Consider the following 16,461-nt stretch of genomic DNA (forward strand, 5'->3'; position numbering starts at 1 on the left):
TGAATGGCCTTCCAAGGAGGATGGGCAATGACAGGGCATGGTCTGATTCATCCATCTCAAGCACCTAGAAATCCACCGGAAAGATCAAATGATTAACCTGCACTAAAACATCTTCCAAAACTCCCTTCGGATAAGCATTAGATCTATCGGCTAATTGTATTATCACACCATCATTTTTCAACTCTCCTAGGTTCATAGATGCATAAATCGAATATGGCATGACATTTATGGATGCACCTAAGTCTAACATGGCAGATTCAAACCTAGTATTACCAATGACACAAGGAATTGTAAAACTACCCGGATCTTTGCATTTAGGGGGTAGTTTGCGTTGCAAGATGGCTGAGACATTTTCACTTACCTTTACAACCTCCTTGGTCGAAATCCTCTTCCTAGTGGTGTAAAGCTCTGTCAAAAATTTAGCATACCTTGGTACTTGCTTAATTGCATCCAAAAGAGGGATATTGACTTGAACTTTCCTAAATGTCTCTAGAATGTCCTTTTCAGCTTCCTCTTTCTTTGTTTGCTTAAACCTACTAGGAAAAGGGACATTCAAAGGAAAATCATTAGTAGGAATGGAATTGGACACGTTCTTACCTTTATTGGACATATTGGATGGCTTAGGAGCCATGGGGACTTGCGGCAATGGGAGTTCCTCCCTTGCCGTGGGCATGCTTTGCTCCTCCTCCTCAATTATTAACTCTTCCACCTCATTTGGGGCTGATTTGGATGGTTGAAGGGCTGTTCCCACTTGTTTTCCATTCCTTAGCATGATTGCCTTGGCAGATTCAAAGCCGCCTTTCGGATTCACAACGGTTGAGCTAGGCAACTTACCCTGCTCTCGGAATTGGCCCACAAACTCCGCAATCTGCCCTACTTGCTTCTCCAACTCGTCCACTTTATTGTCTTTAATTTGCATACTCTGCGCCACAGAAGTTAGTAATTGAAAATTTTGATCATTATCAATGGACGAACCTGATTTGTTTTGGGCAGGTGGTGCTTGGGGTTGAGTTGGTGCAAACGGCTTTTGATAGAAACCCGGGGGTTGTTGCCTAAATGTGCTTTGTTGTTGGCCTTGTTAGGGTTCTCGCCATTTGAAATTTGGATGATCCCTCCATTCAGGATTGTATGTATTAGAAAATGGATCATTTCTTTGTTGGTATGGTTGCCCAAATCCCACGGCATTGAGGGTCTCCCTGATCGGATCATATTTATATATATTTTTACTTCGAATTCACTCGTCTTTTCTTGGTTAGTTCCTTATATTTTTGAGCTATTTACGTTATTTTTGTGTTTATAGGATCTGTTATGCAAATTTACCCTTTATTGTCACATGATAATACTAATTTACATTTTATAAACAATGTTTGTCCCTCTCATTATTATGATGTTTGCAAAGGAAGAGAAGAAAGAAGAATAAAATAAAGGGAATCCAAGAGAGGAGTGCGGGGAGGACAGCAAGTCAAAGTGGACAGCACGCTGGGGGAGTCAAAGTAGGAAAAAGAAGGCAGAAAACTGGAAGAGGGACACGGCATAATTAAAAGGAAGGAATCCAAACATGGCAGCTGGCAGCTAGGGCAGCGGAAGGAAAGAAAAGACGGGATCCGAGGAAATAAAAAGAAAATCGGAGGTATGTAGAGACGAAGACAGAGGGGAGAGAGGGAGCTGCCTCTTGGCAGCTCGCAGAGACGCAGGCCAGAGAAAAAAAAACGTGAAAAAGGAAGGAGGACTGACAAGGAAAGAAGGCAGCCTTGCTGCCAGAAAGAAAAGGCAGTGTGACACGCGGAGCAGCGTGAAAAGGGGGAGAAGTGTGAAAGGTGTGGGAGCTGGACACGTGAGAGAGGTCAGTGAGGAGGGTTGCCCTTGGGCAGCGTGGGCAGCGTGGAAGAGAGATAAGAGAGATTTGGTGCGGAGACGGACGGAAGAGGAGGCAGAGGCTGCCATTTGGCAGCAGAAAGCAGGAAGCGGCATAGTGAGAAGGCAGAGAGCTGCCCTTTGGGCAGCCTTGCCTGACGAGAAGAAGGAGTGAGACGCGAAGGAGTGACGCGAGGGGGAGCTGCCTTTGGGCGGCTCGCAGACAGCATCAGGAAGAAAGTCAGGCAGGGCTGAAGTGGTTACAGAGGGCACGAACGCAGCAGATCCCTTCTTTCGGTTTAATCTTTCCAACTTCTATTTTATTTCTGTTTTTAATAATGTGTAATTAAATTTATGTTGGTTAGAGGTTAATTCGAAACCATGAATATATTTGTAATATGAATTGATTACCTTCGGTTGTGATTTCATAAGTTGTGATTTCAATTTACTTATCCGTTCGTATAAAAACTGATTTGTGTATGTTGGTTGAGAGTGCACGCTTAATTTACATGCATGAATTTGATGCTAGAATATAAGTGAATTTCACCTAATCGTTATGAACTTATTTTCACAAGTAGTAAAGGTTGCTAGTCACAATCACGTTAAGTAAATTCTTGGCAAGAGTATCATGCTTTTCATAGTTACGAATGCCTCGTCAATGCTTATAGTTTTCACAAAGTTTAATGATCTTTGATTGTATCGCTATTGTGCTTTTCACGTAGGGGACTTTTGAAGAATGTTTTGAATTGTTGTATGCGTTTTTCCGTCCAATTCAATAACTTAAGGAAAACTTGAAGATTAAAAAAGTGCTGTTCACGGTTAATCTGGAGTATTGAGATTCACAATTTATTGAAAGAACAACTGAAAATCAATTTAGGTTGCATATGTGTCATGTGTGGAGAAGAACCCTCTAGCTAATCCGTCATTTATCATTTTACCTTAATTTTATGTTTTTGTCAATTCTGTAATTTAATTAAGTTTAATTTACTTTTCATCAAAACCAAACACCCATCCATTATTAAATTATATTATTTAGTTAGTTTTCATTGTTGTTAGTCTTTTAATTCAATTTCCGTCCATTTCAATTCCTAGTGTCTAATCAGATCATTTTCATTATTTTGAGTCATCCTAAGTGTGTTTCGAGTTATTAGAGTTTTTAGCCTAGTTTTGTATCATTGAGTCTTGTTTAATATTTTTAAGTTAATTTAATAGATTAGCAATCCCTCCTAATCCCCGGCCTAGAACGATACCCTACTTACATCTATACTACAATTGTCAAAAAGAGGGTTTAATTTGTGTGTCAAGAAATTCTCACACCAAATTTTGGCGCCGTTGCCGGGGATTAGCAACTTTGCTAATCCTTTTATTTTTGTTTTTGTTTATGTTTATATTGGTGTTTGTGTATTTTACTTTTGATATTTGATTTATTTTTCTTTCTTTGATTTTAGGTTCAAATGGAGCCGAGGGAAATTTAAAGGAAAGATGCGTCCGGCTAAAGACGTTAAATCAAGCGCTTCTTGGGAGGCAACCCAAGCATTCAACGAAGGGAGACTTTGGAATCACTAACCCAATCAGCTTTGCATTCTTCCACCCTTATCTTTACTGCTTTCATTTTGTTTTGTTTAGTTAGTTGTGTTATTTGGTTGATTTCTGTGAGTTTGTGTTATTTAGTTTAAGTGTGGGGGAAGGTTAACCTGACACACCCCGTCCCGAAGGAGGGCGTGCTGGCCGTCACGTGAGAGTGACGTAACCATTTACACAGTTCGGAAGCTTTAAAAAAAATTCCAATTACTAAGATAACACACCCGAGGGTGAGTCCTACTTTTGTGAATTCTGTCAGAACACCGTTGGATTCCTCGTGGCCACCAAAGCTCTGCTAACTTGAACCTGGAGGGGCGCAAAACAAAATTGAGTGGGTCAGTAAAACAAAGTTTTTCGAAGACTTTTCATTTAAAACATTTATAACCCCTCACCGTAAAACCTGTATACTTTCCCAGAAAATAGCATATATATAACATATATATAAGCAAAAAGCTCAAATCTCAAACCTTTAACACTTTTCAGAAATATATATATATATATATATATATATATATATATATATATAGATATATAACCATATGAAATCTCAAAGCTTGAATCCCAAATCTTTAACATTTTTCAAGAAAAACATGCCATGCCATAAATCAAAATATAAATCAGGTGAAATAAGGAATCAATCGGAGACCCTGCAGTTGGTCCTATACGATTAATTCAATAGCTCAATATCTCACTAAGCCGGAGTCACCACAGTGACCTATACGGCCCTACTCTGCACATCACTCGGAACTACGTAAGGTAGTCTATACGATGAAAGGTGTAAAATACGCTCTAGTGCTTCTCTCATCATATCATCAGCGCGCATATCTAAGGTCACCCACCAGTCGGAACCCCTCTAATGGTCTGTACGACTGGCATGTCGGAACCCTCACATGGTCTGTACGACATCCACCTACTTGGATCCAAGGCGAGCGTGCGGTGTGGTGAATAATATAAGCACTAACACTTAGGGTGCAGATTATGAGCTCAAACATCTCAACAACAACAATTCAATGAATAAACGAACTCACCTGACTTACCTGTGCCTCCACAGCACCATGCAACATGTATGCATCATATATCAATCATATAACTCATATGAAATTCACATTTTCCAAATAATTCTATGCATGGCATTTTCAAAACATAATTTCGCATAAAAGCATTTTTTTCTGGGAAAAACAATAGTATATAGGTAATACGAAAACAAAACTGCCCACTCACCTGGAGTTCGCCCACAACTCCCTAGCACCGTACATCAAGGCGTCATGACGATTAGCGCCTAGAACAACAATCAAATCCAACCTCAGAAATTCTGCCGATAGAATACATAACTTATATAAGACACGTCACTACGTAGTTTGATCCGGATGATCTGCAATTCAGATTTCAAATCCGTAACTTCCAGAGGTCCACAATATACCTCTAGGACAACATCCTAAAATTTCATTACCATCCAACGGTCGGATCTTCGTCAATTTCCAAAACTAAGTGACGGTTAACATTCTATTTTATGAACTTACAACTTCAATTCCAGAAGATCCGTAAATCGGATTCCCAATCCGTAAGTTCCTATAATCCTCAGATATTACGTATTACAACGTATCAAAGTTTGATGACGATCCAACGGTCGGATCGTCAATTCACATTTTCATCTAACCACGAATCGTAACCAACTTAGGTTCAATTATTCAATTTACGTCCATCAATTATCAAAACAGAACCTAGAACCTTAATCACAAGCTAATAATGACATTGGCGGGCCATTGGCCACGCGCCGCCGCGCGGGCCGCCGCGGGTGGCGGTTGGCCGCCCCCGGCTCGCCGGAAAATTCAACTATTTCCAAAAATTACCAAAATTTGCAGATTTGAAGATCTCAATGAGTAGAACAACTTTCATACCTGAGACCAAGGCCAATTTGGCCTGGAAGTGCTTCAATTTCACCAAAACCGTGAAGAACCCTAGAATTTGGGTGTTTCCAATTCGACCTTCAAACTTGTTCCAACGCCTCAATTACCTCTTGGGCTTTGTTCTAGGTCCTAAAGGAATGCTAAAGGTGTTAGTAATTGAAAGAAAACATTTCAAAATTTGGAGAATTTAAACAAAAGGGTCGCGGCACCCGTAGGGGTGTTCTTCGCGAAATCACAACGAAATTCAATGATTCTTGGGGTGAAACGTAAAGAGGGAAGGCCTAGATGATGATTAGGAGTGGTACCTTGACTCAATTCGTCGGAAATTTGGACGAAATCCATCGAATTTGGGCGTGGGCACCGCCGGGTCGAAACGACCCACGGGTTCTCCCCAACCCATTTCCTCTTTTCCTCCGCTTCTCACCCTCTCTCCCTTCCTCCTTTCCCTGTTCCGATTGGTCAGTTTCTTCCCCTCTCTGCCTCTGATTCGCTCTCTCTCCTTCTTCTCCGATTGGGCAGTTTTTGCCCAATCTCTCTTCCTCTTTTCTGTTTTCTGGTTCTTCCCACGCACACACCCACACAAAACTTTCATTTTTCTCATCCCAGCCATCCATTTCAAAATCCTTTAATCTGGGCCATCCAAATTTTAATAAAAGAATTTCTATATTTTACTAAAATTATAATTCCTTAAAATTCCAAATTTCAAACGTTAATAACTTCTTCGATATAACTCCAAATCACGAACCGTCTGCGCCCACGCGTCCGTAACGACGAGTACTACGAGGATATGTCAAGAAAAAAAATCTTAGATGGCCCGACACAACGATTAACCTCGAATGATGTGCGTGCCTCAAAGGGCATTTTTGTAAAATCCTTTATTAAAACTTTGAAAATTCTTAAAATTAGGGACGGGCTGTCACATAACCAAAGTCTCTTTACATTAATTTACTTATATAAAAAAAAAAAAAAAAGATAAAATTTAAAATTAATGATAAAAAAAAAAATACATAAAAAAAAAAAATTTAAAAATTTAAAAAAAAAAAAAAAAAAAAATTAAAAAAAAAAAAAAAGTACAAATATTTTACAATAATGTAAACTAATAGTATTCATTGGTCGGGTGGTGCTTCGGTAGTAGGCGGGGCTTCAGCAGTCGGCGGGGCCACAGAAGGAGGAGGCAGCAGAGGTTGATCAGTTGGAGCTTCACTACGCGGTGCCGCTCCAGAAGACGAAGGCAGATGCGGTTGGAACAAACCCACAAACCTCCGATGATCAAGTAAAATTTGACCATCGGTGTCCTGCATCTGGTCAATCTTCCTCTTCATGCTGGTGGCATAGCTGTGTGCGAGCTTGTGCAATTCCTTATTCTCATGCTTGAGCCCTTTAATCTCTTGCTTGAGACTCTGTATTTCAGCCACCAAGGATTCAACGTGACGGGTTCTGGCAAATAGGCGTTGGGCCATGTTGGACACGGAACCGGCACACTGCACGCTAAGAGCCAGAGACTCCTTAACCGCCAATTCATCAGATCGTCTAGCGAGCAGTCTGTTATCTCTGGGGGTGACAAGGTTTCGGGCCACCACCGCAGCGGTCATGTCATTTTTCATCACCGAATCCCCAACGGTAAGAGGACCGGTAGGGGATATGAAAGATGGGCGCCATATGTTGTCTGGTGAAGGCGGAGCTGCCTCTTCACCACGGTTCAAGTCAAAACGACGATCGGAAGGGCCAGACATTTTTCAGAGGTGGTGAAGAAAGAAGAGAGTTGGACAAATCAAGATTAAACAAGTGCAAGAAGGGAGTGTTTACAGGAGGGAGCTCAAGTGTGTTGTGGAACAAAATTAACGCCTCTATAAAAAGAAGAAATCAAAGAGGCGCTCCTCAGAGAAGCGTCCTCTCGCAAATCGAAGAGTCGGGGCTCCGTTCTCAAACGTCTGATTCTTTTCTCAAAAGAGGAGTTTCCTTTCTCAAAAGCCGGATTCTTTTCTCAAAAGAGGCGTTTCATTTCTTAAAGGCTGGGCTTGCTCAGAAACCACGAGCCGAACCCCGGATTTCAAAGGATCAATTGTCCAGACGTGTCGTCACTTGTCACACGCAAATTGCTTTGCGGAAATCTCGGGCAGTTTGTCGAAGCACCAATTCAGAAATCGAAGAGGGAAATTCAACAGTTAAAGACACGCTAGCTTTCTCAAAAGCTGGGCTTCAACCCACGGGCAAATCTTCTTTTCCAGATTTATCCGCACGTGTCACATGCTACCTCTACAATCGACGATGCTCAGAGCTCGAAGCGCCGATTCCAGATATCAATGAGGAATCTGCTTTGCGGAAATTACGGGCAACTTTGTCAGAAAGCGCGTAATTTGTACTATTCATCCATCCACCGGCTGCCGACAATGAGTGAGAGAACAGTTCCGGTTGTGAAGGCAAGTCCTATAAGTTTCTACCTTCGCCTTCCACAGCAAAAGCACACTCTCTCAGCACACCCTCTCAACACCTCTTCATCTCCGAAAATGCATTCCCAAAGAATCCTCTCGAGTCACTCTGTGTTCCTCATTCCTTGGGATACTCCTGCGAACAACCCATTCAAAGCAAAAGTATTTCATATCATAAAGGTTGAAAGCAAGAGTATCTCATATCATGCTTTCTCCATGTCCTTCTCCTTGTCTTTGTTTTCCGACAAGGAGAAAGAGAGCAATCAGCCAGCATTTGGTATCAATCTTCCGATCTGGAGCCAACTGCCTGGAACCCCTTCCTGATTGCTTACCTAGCCTTGCTCTCGAGTACTCATCTTCATCATTTTATGCTTTCTCTTCGTCTACCACATCTGCCTGGGGGACAGTAAGGGAAGTGAAAATGATACCTCGAAGCATGTGGAGACAATTCAGCTAGGGACAAGGAGAAAGAAAGCAAGAGGTGGGCACTTGGAAAGATTGAAGAAAGAAATAAGGACCAACACCTTTGCCTCGTGCCTGCCCGCCGTGCTGAAGAAACAAGCAGAGAAGAATGCAGCTCGTACAATCAACCCAGCACAAGGAGTCCGAACTGAAGAACTAGAGAAGCTGCCACATCTGCTTGGAGAACAAATAAGGAACTGCAACATAACCAAAGAGCAAAGCTTCGCCGTACAATATCATAAAATCATCACTTGCAAGTGAAAAGCTAAGTGTCACCCTGTTCAAGAGGAAAGCTGTGGAAAGTCAACAAGCACGACCAATGATTACTTATTAGTTTTATTCATTATCTTTTATCGTAATTTTCAATTTTTCGTTTGCAATTTTTTTTTTAATTAATTTTCTTGCGTACTTAACTGAATTAATTCTTTTCTTTGCAGGAACTTTTGGTTATTTCCACCCTTGAAGTTGATTGCAGAATTTTAGCTTGGGGGTCATCGCTTGATTTTACTGCAAACTAGGGAAGTTTTCAGTCCAATTGCTTTATTTTGTTTCTTATTATTTATTTATTTTATTTTATTTTTATTTTGCGTTATAGTGTTTTCTGACATTGGGGACAATGTCAAGTTTAAGTGTGGGGGTAGAAATCTCTAGAATTTCATTTGTTTCTGTGTTGTTAGTTTTTGTTTTCTTAAAAAAAATAAAATAAAATAAAAATAAAAAATAAAAAATAAAAATAAAAAAAAATCGGAAAATTTAAAAATCCAAAAATATTGTCTTGTTTCCCTTATTGTTCTGAATCAGATTTTTGTTAGTTTCCCGACCCAATGATATAATTGGATCAAAAATTTGAACCATGATCATCAAGAACTTAGTTAACATGTGTTTGGTGAAATTCCTAATTCTCTTGTTAGTTTTGTACATGTTTGACCATCTTTGAAAAACCAAATGCACATAGCCTTGTTAATGTGAAACTAAAGTATGACTTAAAGCTTCATATGTGAATTTAGTGACCATATACATCCTATGTGAGTTTTTGAGCCTATTGAAAGTGTGTGCATTTTTCATACACTCCTATTTTTTTTTATGTGTGATGAACTTATGTGAGATACATCTCTAGAACTTGCGTAACGATCTTTCGAATTGTTTGTCATTGATTGCATGAACTTGGAAATGATAGAGGCATTAGGTTTACCACTATGGCCCAAATAACCATGTTTCCCAAAGAAAAATGATATCATTAGTTTGCCAATTTGAGCCGTGTTTGTTGAACCTTTTATTTCTTATCACCAGATATGTCTACCCTTATACCTGAAACATTTTTCCTTACCCTTTCCAAGCAAGCTAGTGAACAATGTGAGATTGTTTTATGAGAAACGTTTGTGCAGTACTTTGAAGGTGTTTGGCAAAAGAATAAGTGTGGGGGTATTTCATGTTTGTATTTAAAAAAAAAAAAAAAAGAAAGAAAAAAAAAAAAAAAAAAAAAAAGAGAAGAAAAAGAAAGATTGTATACAAATGAAATAAAAGTTTTTAAAGTTTCAGTTTTAAGGGTGTGGTTGGAGGTGTTAGAAGAATTGTTGGAGAGCTTGAGTTCTTATAAATCTAAACAAAAGAACTGCTTGTAGCTTGGAACTTGTGTTTACCTATTCTTTCATTTCAATAACCCTCTCCTTAAACCTCATTACGTCCAATAAAAGTCCTCTTGATTTAAGTTTTGCAATTATGATTGTGGAGATGAGATCTTTATGCAAGCTTATGGTAGAAATTTCACATTTGATTCTTTGAGCGAAACACATTAAAACTAAACACATATGTGATTGAGTGTATATCCCGTGAGAAGGTTACTAGTTTGCATATGATGATTTTAAAAATAAAAACTTGAAATTGCATTAGCATGGCTATCTGACACACTACACTTCAAGGATGATTCAAAGATTACTGCTAATATTTGAATAAGGAATATAAACTTGGATTAGTTTCTTGATGCTAGCTATGGTTCTTGATGATTTGTTTTCTTAAATGAAATTCTATGAGGGTCACATAGGGGGAAGCTAATGTTTTTCTTGTTACTTCTTGTTCTTATTTTCTTTGTTTTGCTCGAGGACTAGCAAAAGTTAAGTGTGGGGGTATTTGATCGGATCATATTTATATATATTTTTACTTCGAATTCACTCGTCTTTTCTTGGTTAGTTCCTTATATTTTTGAGCTATTTACGTTATTTTTGTGTTTATAGGATCTGTTATGCAAATTTACCCTTTATTGTCACATGATAATACTAATTTACATTTTATAAACAATGTTTGTCCCTCTCATTATTATGATGTTTGCAAAGGAAGAGAAGAAAGAAGAATAAAATAAAGGGAATCCAAGAGAGGAGTGCGGGGAGGACAGCAAGTCAAAGTGGACAGCACGCTGGGGGAGTCAAAGTAGGAAAAAGAAGGCAGAAAACTGGAAGAGGGACACGGCATAATTAAAAGGAAGGAATCCAAACATGGCAGCTGGCAGCTAGGGCAGCGGAAGGAAAGAAAAGACGGGATCCGAGGAAATAAAAAGAAAATCGGAGGTATGTAGAGACGAAGACAGAGGGGAGAGAGGGAGCTGCCTCTTGGCAGCTCGCAGAGACGCAGGCCAGAGAAAAAAAAACGTGAAAAAGGAAGGAGGACTGACAAGGAAAGAAGGCAGCCTTGCTGCCAGAAAGAAAAGGCAGTGTGACACGCGGAGCAGCGTGAAAAGGGGGAGAAGTGTGAAAGGTGTGGGAGCTGGACACGTGAGAGAGGTCAGTGAGGAGGGTTGCCCTTGGGCAGCGTGGGCAGCGTGGAAGAGAGATAAGAGAGATTTGGTGCGGAGACGGACGGAAGAGGAGGCAGAGGCTGCCATTTGGCAGCAGAAAGCAGGAAGCGGCATAGTGAGAAGGCAGAGAGCTGCCCTTTGGGCAACCTTGCCTGACGAGAAGAAGGAGTGAGACGCGAAGGAGTGACGCGAGGGGGAGCTGCCTTTGGGCGGCTCGCAGACAGCATCAGGAAGAAAGTCAGGCAGGGCTGAAGTGGTTACAGAGGGCACGAACGCAGCAGATCCCTTCTTTCGGTTTAATCTTTCCAACTTCTATTTTATTTCTGTTTTTAATAATGTGTAATTAAATTTATGTTGGTTAGAGGTTAATTCGAAACCATGAATATATTTGTAATATGAATTGATTACCTTCGGTTGTGATTTCATAAGTTGTGATTTCAATTTACTTATCCGTTCGTATAAAAACTGATTTGTGTATGTTGGTTGAGAGTGCACGCTTAATTTACATGCATGAATTTGATGCTAGAATATAAGTGAATTTCACCTAATCGTTATGAACTTATTTTCACAAGTAGTAAAGGTTGCTAGTCACAATCACGTTAAGTAAATTCTTGGCAAGAGTATCATGCTTTTCATAGTTACGAATGCCTCGTCAATGCTTATAGTTTTCACAAAGTTTAATGATCTTTGATTGTATCGCTATTGTGCTTTTCACGTAGGGGACTTTTGAAGAATGTTTTGAATTGTTGTATGCGTTTTTCCGTCCAATTCAATAACTTAAGGAAAACTTGAAGATTAAAAAAGTGCTGTTCACGGTTAATCTGGAGTATTGAGATTCACAATTTATTGAAAGAACATCTGAAAATCAATTTAGGTTGCATATGTGTCATGTGTGGAGAAGAACCCTCTAGCTAATCCGTCATTTATCATTTTACCTTAATTTTATGTTTTTGTCAATTCTGTAATTTAATTAAGTTTAATTTACTTTTCATCAAAACCAAACACCCATCCATTATTAAATTATATTATTTAGTTAGTTTTCATTGTTGTTAGTCTTTTAATTCAATTTCCGTCCATTTCAATTCCTAGTGTCTAATCAGATCATTTTCATTATTTTGAGTCATCCTAAGTGTGTTTCGAGTTATTAGAGTTTTTAGCCTAGTTTTGTATCATTGAGTCTTGTTTAATATTTTTAAGTTAATTTAATAGATTAGCAATCCCTCCTAATCCCCGGCCTAGAACGATACCCTACTTACATCTATACTACAATTGTCAAAAAGAGGGTTTAATTTGTGTGTCAAGAAATTCTCACACCACTCCCACCCTCCATTCTTTATCAATTGTGGGCACTTGTCTGTAAGGTGTCCTTGCATGGAGCACACACCACAAGCACTCACATTTTGCACTTTTGGTCATTCCACAACCTGAGAAAGAAGAGTAGTAAGGTTAGCCATTTGATTTTGAAGTTCGGAGATGGCACTTACCTCATTCACTTGGTGTTGCCGTGGGGTGCTCCTTTGTCCAACACCTTTATACTGTTGAGCATTCAAATCTCGATTAGCAATCAATGTCTTTGCAGCCGTGGGGGTCTTGTCCACCAAAGCTCATCCCGCCGAGGCATCTAGCATTTGACAGTCGATTGGTAGAAGCCCCTCGTAGAAGTATTGTAGAAGAAGCTCATCCTTCATTTGATGCTGTGGACAAGAAGCAACAAGAGATTTAAAACGTTCATAATACGTAGGAAAGGACTCACCTTCATCTTGTTGAATTCCACTTATCCTTTTTCGTAGGAGAATGACTCGAGAAGTTGGGAAAAACTTATCCAAGAAAGCCCGTTTCATGCTCTCCCAAGATGTGACAGTTCCGGGAGCTAATTCATACAACCAATATTTCGTTGGGCAGCCGTGGGATATTGAATACATAGAGGTGCGGCATTGTCCAATCCCGAAGCTGAAAGCTCCTTGATTGTACCATTGTCTTGTGCCATGGCTTCATCTACTTCACCCACTCTTGCCGTGGGTTCCTCTTCCTCAAACTCAACTTCGGCTTCTGAATTTGAACTTGATTCACTAGGTTCTGGATTCTTCCTTTTTCGTCTCAATTCTCACTCGAAATCGTCGTCAAAGTCCAAGATGTGTTCACGGATCGGATGAGAACTCCGAGTCATAAACTAGTACCTAAAAACAAGGTCAGAATCTGGAATTAATTAAAACAAACTGAAATAAAACAATCCAAGGGATTAGCAATGTTGCTAATCCCCGGCAACGGCGCCAAAAATATGATGCGAAATATATAAGCACATAAATTAAACCCTCTTTTTATCAATTGTAGCAAAGTATGTAAGGCCGGGGATGATGAGGGATTGCTAAATCACTTGAAAACTGACTCAAAACGTAAAAACAAAGTTTAAAACACTAAACTAAACTCAAAGAATGCAAAACTAAACTCTAAAACACTAAAACAAACCAAAAGACTCAAAACAGCCCAGAAACACTCAAAACTGCCTTAAAAACACTTTCTGGGCCGTTTTGAACACAAACCACAATTTGGACGAAAATAGGTTATAACTTGACTCAAGACACTTAAAAACACAAACTAAATTGATTTCTAACTAATCTAACACTTTAAAATAAATGGGGATTGAGTTTTGACGAAAATTGAAAACAAAAACAAAACTTTGTACTTTGAACAGATTCTAAAACGAATTTGGTTAAAGTGAATGGATGGAAAGCTAGCTAAGGGGTTCTTCTCCACACATGTCACACTTGCATACGAAACGATTTCCAATTCCTTTTCAATAAACCATGAATTCCCAACGCCCCAGATTAACCGTGAATTGCACTAATTAACCCTCAGATTTTCCTAAAGTTATCGAATTGGATGAATTGCATACGATAACCCAAAGCATTCCTCACAAGTTCCCTGCATGAATTGCATAACAAAGATACAAGCAAAGATCATTAAGTTCTATGAAAATCATAAGCATTGGCGAGGCACTCATTACTATGAATTGCATGAAACTTATGCCAAGAATTTACTTAACATGATTGTGATCAACAACCTTTACTACTTTAGAATATAAGTTCGTAACGATTAGGTGAAATTCCCTTATATCCTAGCATCAAACTTATGCATAAAAATTAAGCGTGCACTCTCAACCAATGCACACAAATCAGTTTTAATTCATATAGATAAGTAAATTGAATTCACAACTTATGAAACGCAAGTAGAAGTAATCAAATCATATAGCAAGCATAAACATGGTTTCGAATCCCCCCCTAGCCAAGGGGGAGTTTAGTTCCTCATACGCACAAAGTAAAGATAAATAAGTTTAAACATTGAAATCCAAGGAAAGAGAACACCTAAAACGCTCCAACTTCGCAGCAGGTGCATCCACAATTCCTCCTTCCTCCTTGCTGCGACACAGAGACTTTGGATAGGTTTTTGGGTTATTAAATGGTGTAGAATGGATGGGGGATGTATGGTGGTGTTTAGGATGGATGAGTGGTGCGGCAAGGGGTGATTTTTGGCAGAAATTTGGGAGAATGGTGGTGGAAGGCTGTGACAAAGGTAGGGGATGAATTTCTGGCGTGAATTGTTGTGTATGAGAGGTGGTAATTCAGCCAAGGGGTGAATGAGAGTATATATAGGCACTTAAAACCCTAGGGTAATCAGATATGGACTTGGATAACCCAAATCCACAAGGAAAAAGGTTAAAACAATCAGAATTTTCAATGGAAAAGGCCTAAATGTGCGGCAGATAAGGGATAAGGATAGGGCTTCTAGAAGCCCAAAACCAAAAGGAAACAAGCCCTAACCCACGGCAAGGATAAGGAAATGCTCTCCAACCTTTCTTTGTGTCTTCCAACGCTTAGGAACCTTCTAATTTTGCTGAAACTTAAGGCCATTTAGGTTTAGGAAAGATCAACCCAAAATAGCAACTTCTAGGCTTAACTTTCCTACTTGAAGTAGGAAACCTTGTTTGAGTAGGAATCTTCATTCTTCTAGGAATCCCTCGTTGATTTGGAATCCTTCTTAGACTAGGAATCCTTCTTGGACTAGGAATCCTCCTTGGACTAGGAATCCTCAAATCTTCAAATCTTCAATTTCGCCCAAACCTTTTGTTCCAAGCATGTGCTATTCACTCTAAGCTCACCTTTGCTCCAAAAAGCTCCAATTTGCATCATTTTGTATAATATGCCCTTAAAACCTAAAAACACATGAAAATAGCTTAAAAGACTACTTTAACTAAGAAAACACCATGGAAATGCAGAAGAACTAGCTAACTAAGGCGCATAAATATGCTCCTATCAGCTTCGTGTTCCATCGAAACTTCGAAGTTAAGCGAGTTCGCGCAATAGCAATCCCAGGATGGGTGGCTCACTGGGAAGTTCTCGTGTGAGTTCCCAAAAACAAAACCGTGAGGGCGTGGTCGGCGCCCAAATCAAACAATATCGTGCTACAATGGAGTCAAGCCCGGGATGTGGTGAGGGCCCGGGCTCGGATTTGACACTCTTCGTGTAATTCACTTTGAAATCCTCCCTATATGAAAGATAACAAAAATTGTAAAATAAAATTACAAAATAAATGATATAATTTATTTTTAAATCAAAATAGTTCACACAAATAAAACTACAAAATCAATGATAAATTCTTTGAAACTTGATGTGCTTTCTTTGTAATAGAATCCAAGATTGTATGTTTTATTGCCAAGAAAAGCAAAATTTCACATCAAGCCGCAATACTCATGGTGTTGGCTTTGTTGATGTACCATCTCTTAGTTTAGTTGATACATGCGGCATTATTGAACTTAGATGTTGAACTTCGGGTTTCTTACCTCTTCAAGGGTCTCATTTACAACTAGCGTATAAATGATCATAAGTATACTCAAAAGGTAACACCTTTAGGTGTAATTGAACTAGCGTATTAAGATCCTTTCTCAAATTTCATCTCCAAATGCAAGGCAATTTTATGACGCTCTTCCAGATTCTTAGAAATTCAGGATACTTCTTAGTTAAACATGCAAGGGCATAGTTTATTGATAGGAGCATATTTATGTGACTTAGTTAGCTTGTTTTCTTACATTTATGTTGTTAGTTCCTAGTTATTTTAGTATTTTAAGCTATTTTCGTGTGTTTGTAGGTCCAAAGGGCTAAAATGGTAAGAAAGTGCATTTTGGAGCTTTTTGGAGCAGTTTTGAGCTTGGAATGGATAGCACATGCATGGAGCAAGGTGGATGGATGAATTTGAAGACCAAAAGACGCTAGGATTATGCTGAAGTTATGAAGAAATTAATTCAAGAAAAGGAAGTAAAGGATGCAAGCAAGAAAGAAGGAATGTTAGCCAAAGCTACCTTATTTTGTCCTAAACTTTCCTAATTCTTCACCATTTAATTTCCAGCTGCAAAAGAGGATCCGTAATTATTGTAGGACACTTAAAT

The 16,461-nt window shown here is 39.2% G+C and overlaps 1 protein-coding gene across 1 annotated transcript; it reads right to left on the reverse strand.

Annotated features, from left to right (window-relative positions):
- Positions 1 to 1,974: 1,974 nt before the first annotated feature.
- On the reverse strand, positions 1,975 to 9,705 carry LOC139195277 (uncharacterized). Its single transcript, XM_070820508.1, has 2 exons — positions 6,268 to 9,705; positions 1,975 to 3,548 (listed from the first exon to the last, which is right to left on the reverse strand). Exon 1 carries the CDS (start codon positions 7,073 to 7,075, stop codon positions 6,449 to 6,451), a length of 627 nt encoding a protein of 208 aa, XP_070676609.1. The 5' UTR covers positions 7,076 to 9,705; the 3' UTR covers positions 1,975 to 3,548; positions 6,268 to 6,448.
- Between the last annotated feature and the right edge of the window lie 6,756 nt (positions 9,706 to 16,461).

The sequence above is a fragment of the Malus domestica genome, chromosome 04 (genome assembly GCF_042453785.1).
Source record: "Malus domestica chromosome 04, GDT2T_hap1".
In the NCBI taxonomy this organism is placed as follows: domain Eukaryota; kingdom Viridiplantae; phylum Streptophyta; class Magnoliopsida; order Rosales; family Rosaceae; genus Malus; species Malus domestica.

Bases quoted from the DNA above. Each gene is read 5' to 3' on its own strand.
- LOC139195277 (XM_070820508.1), bottom strand. From the start codon at position 7,075: ATGTCTGGCCCTTCCGATCGTCGTTTTGACTTGAACCGTGGTGAAGAG.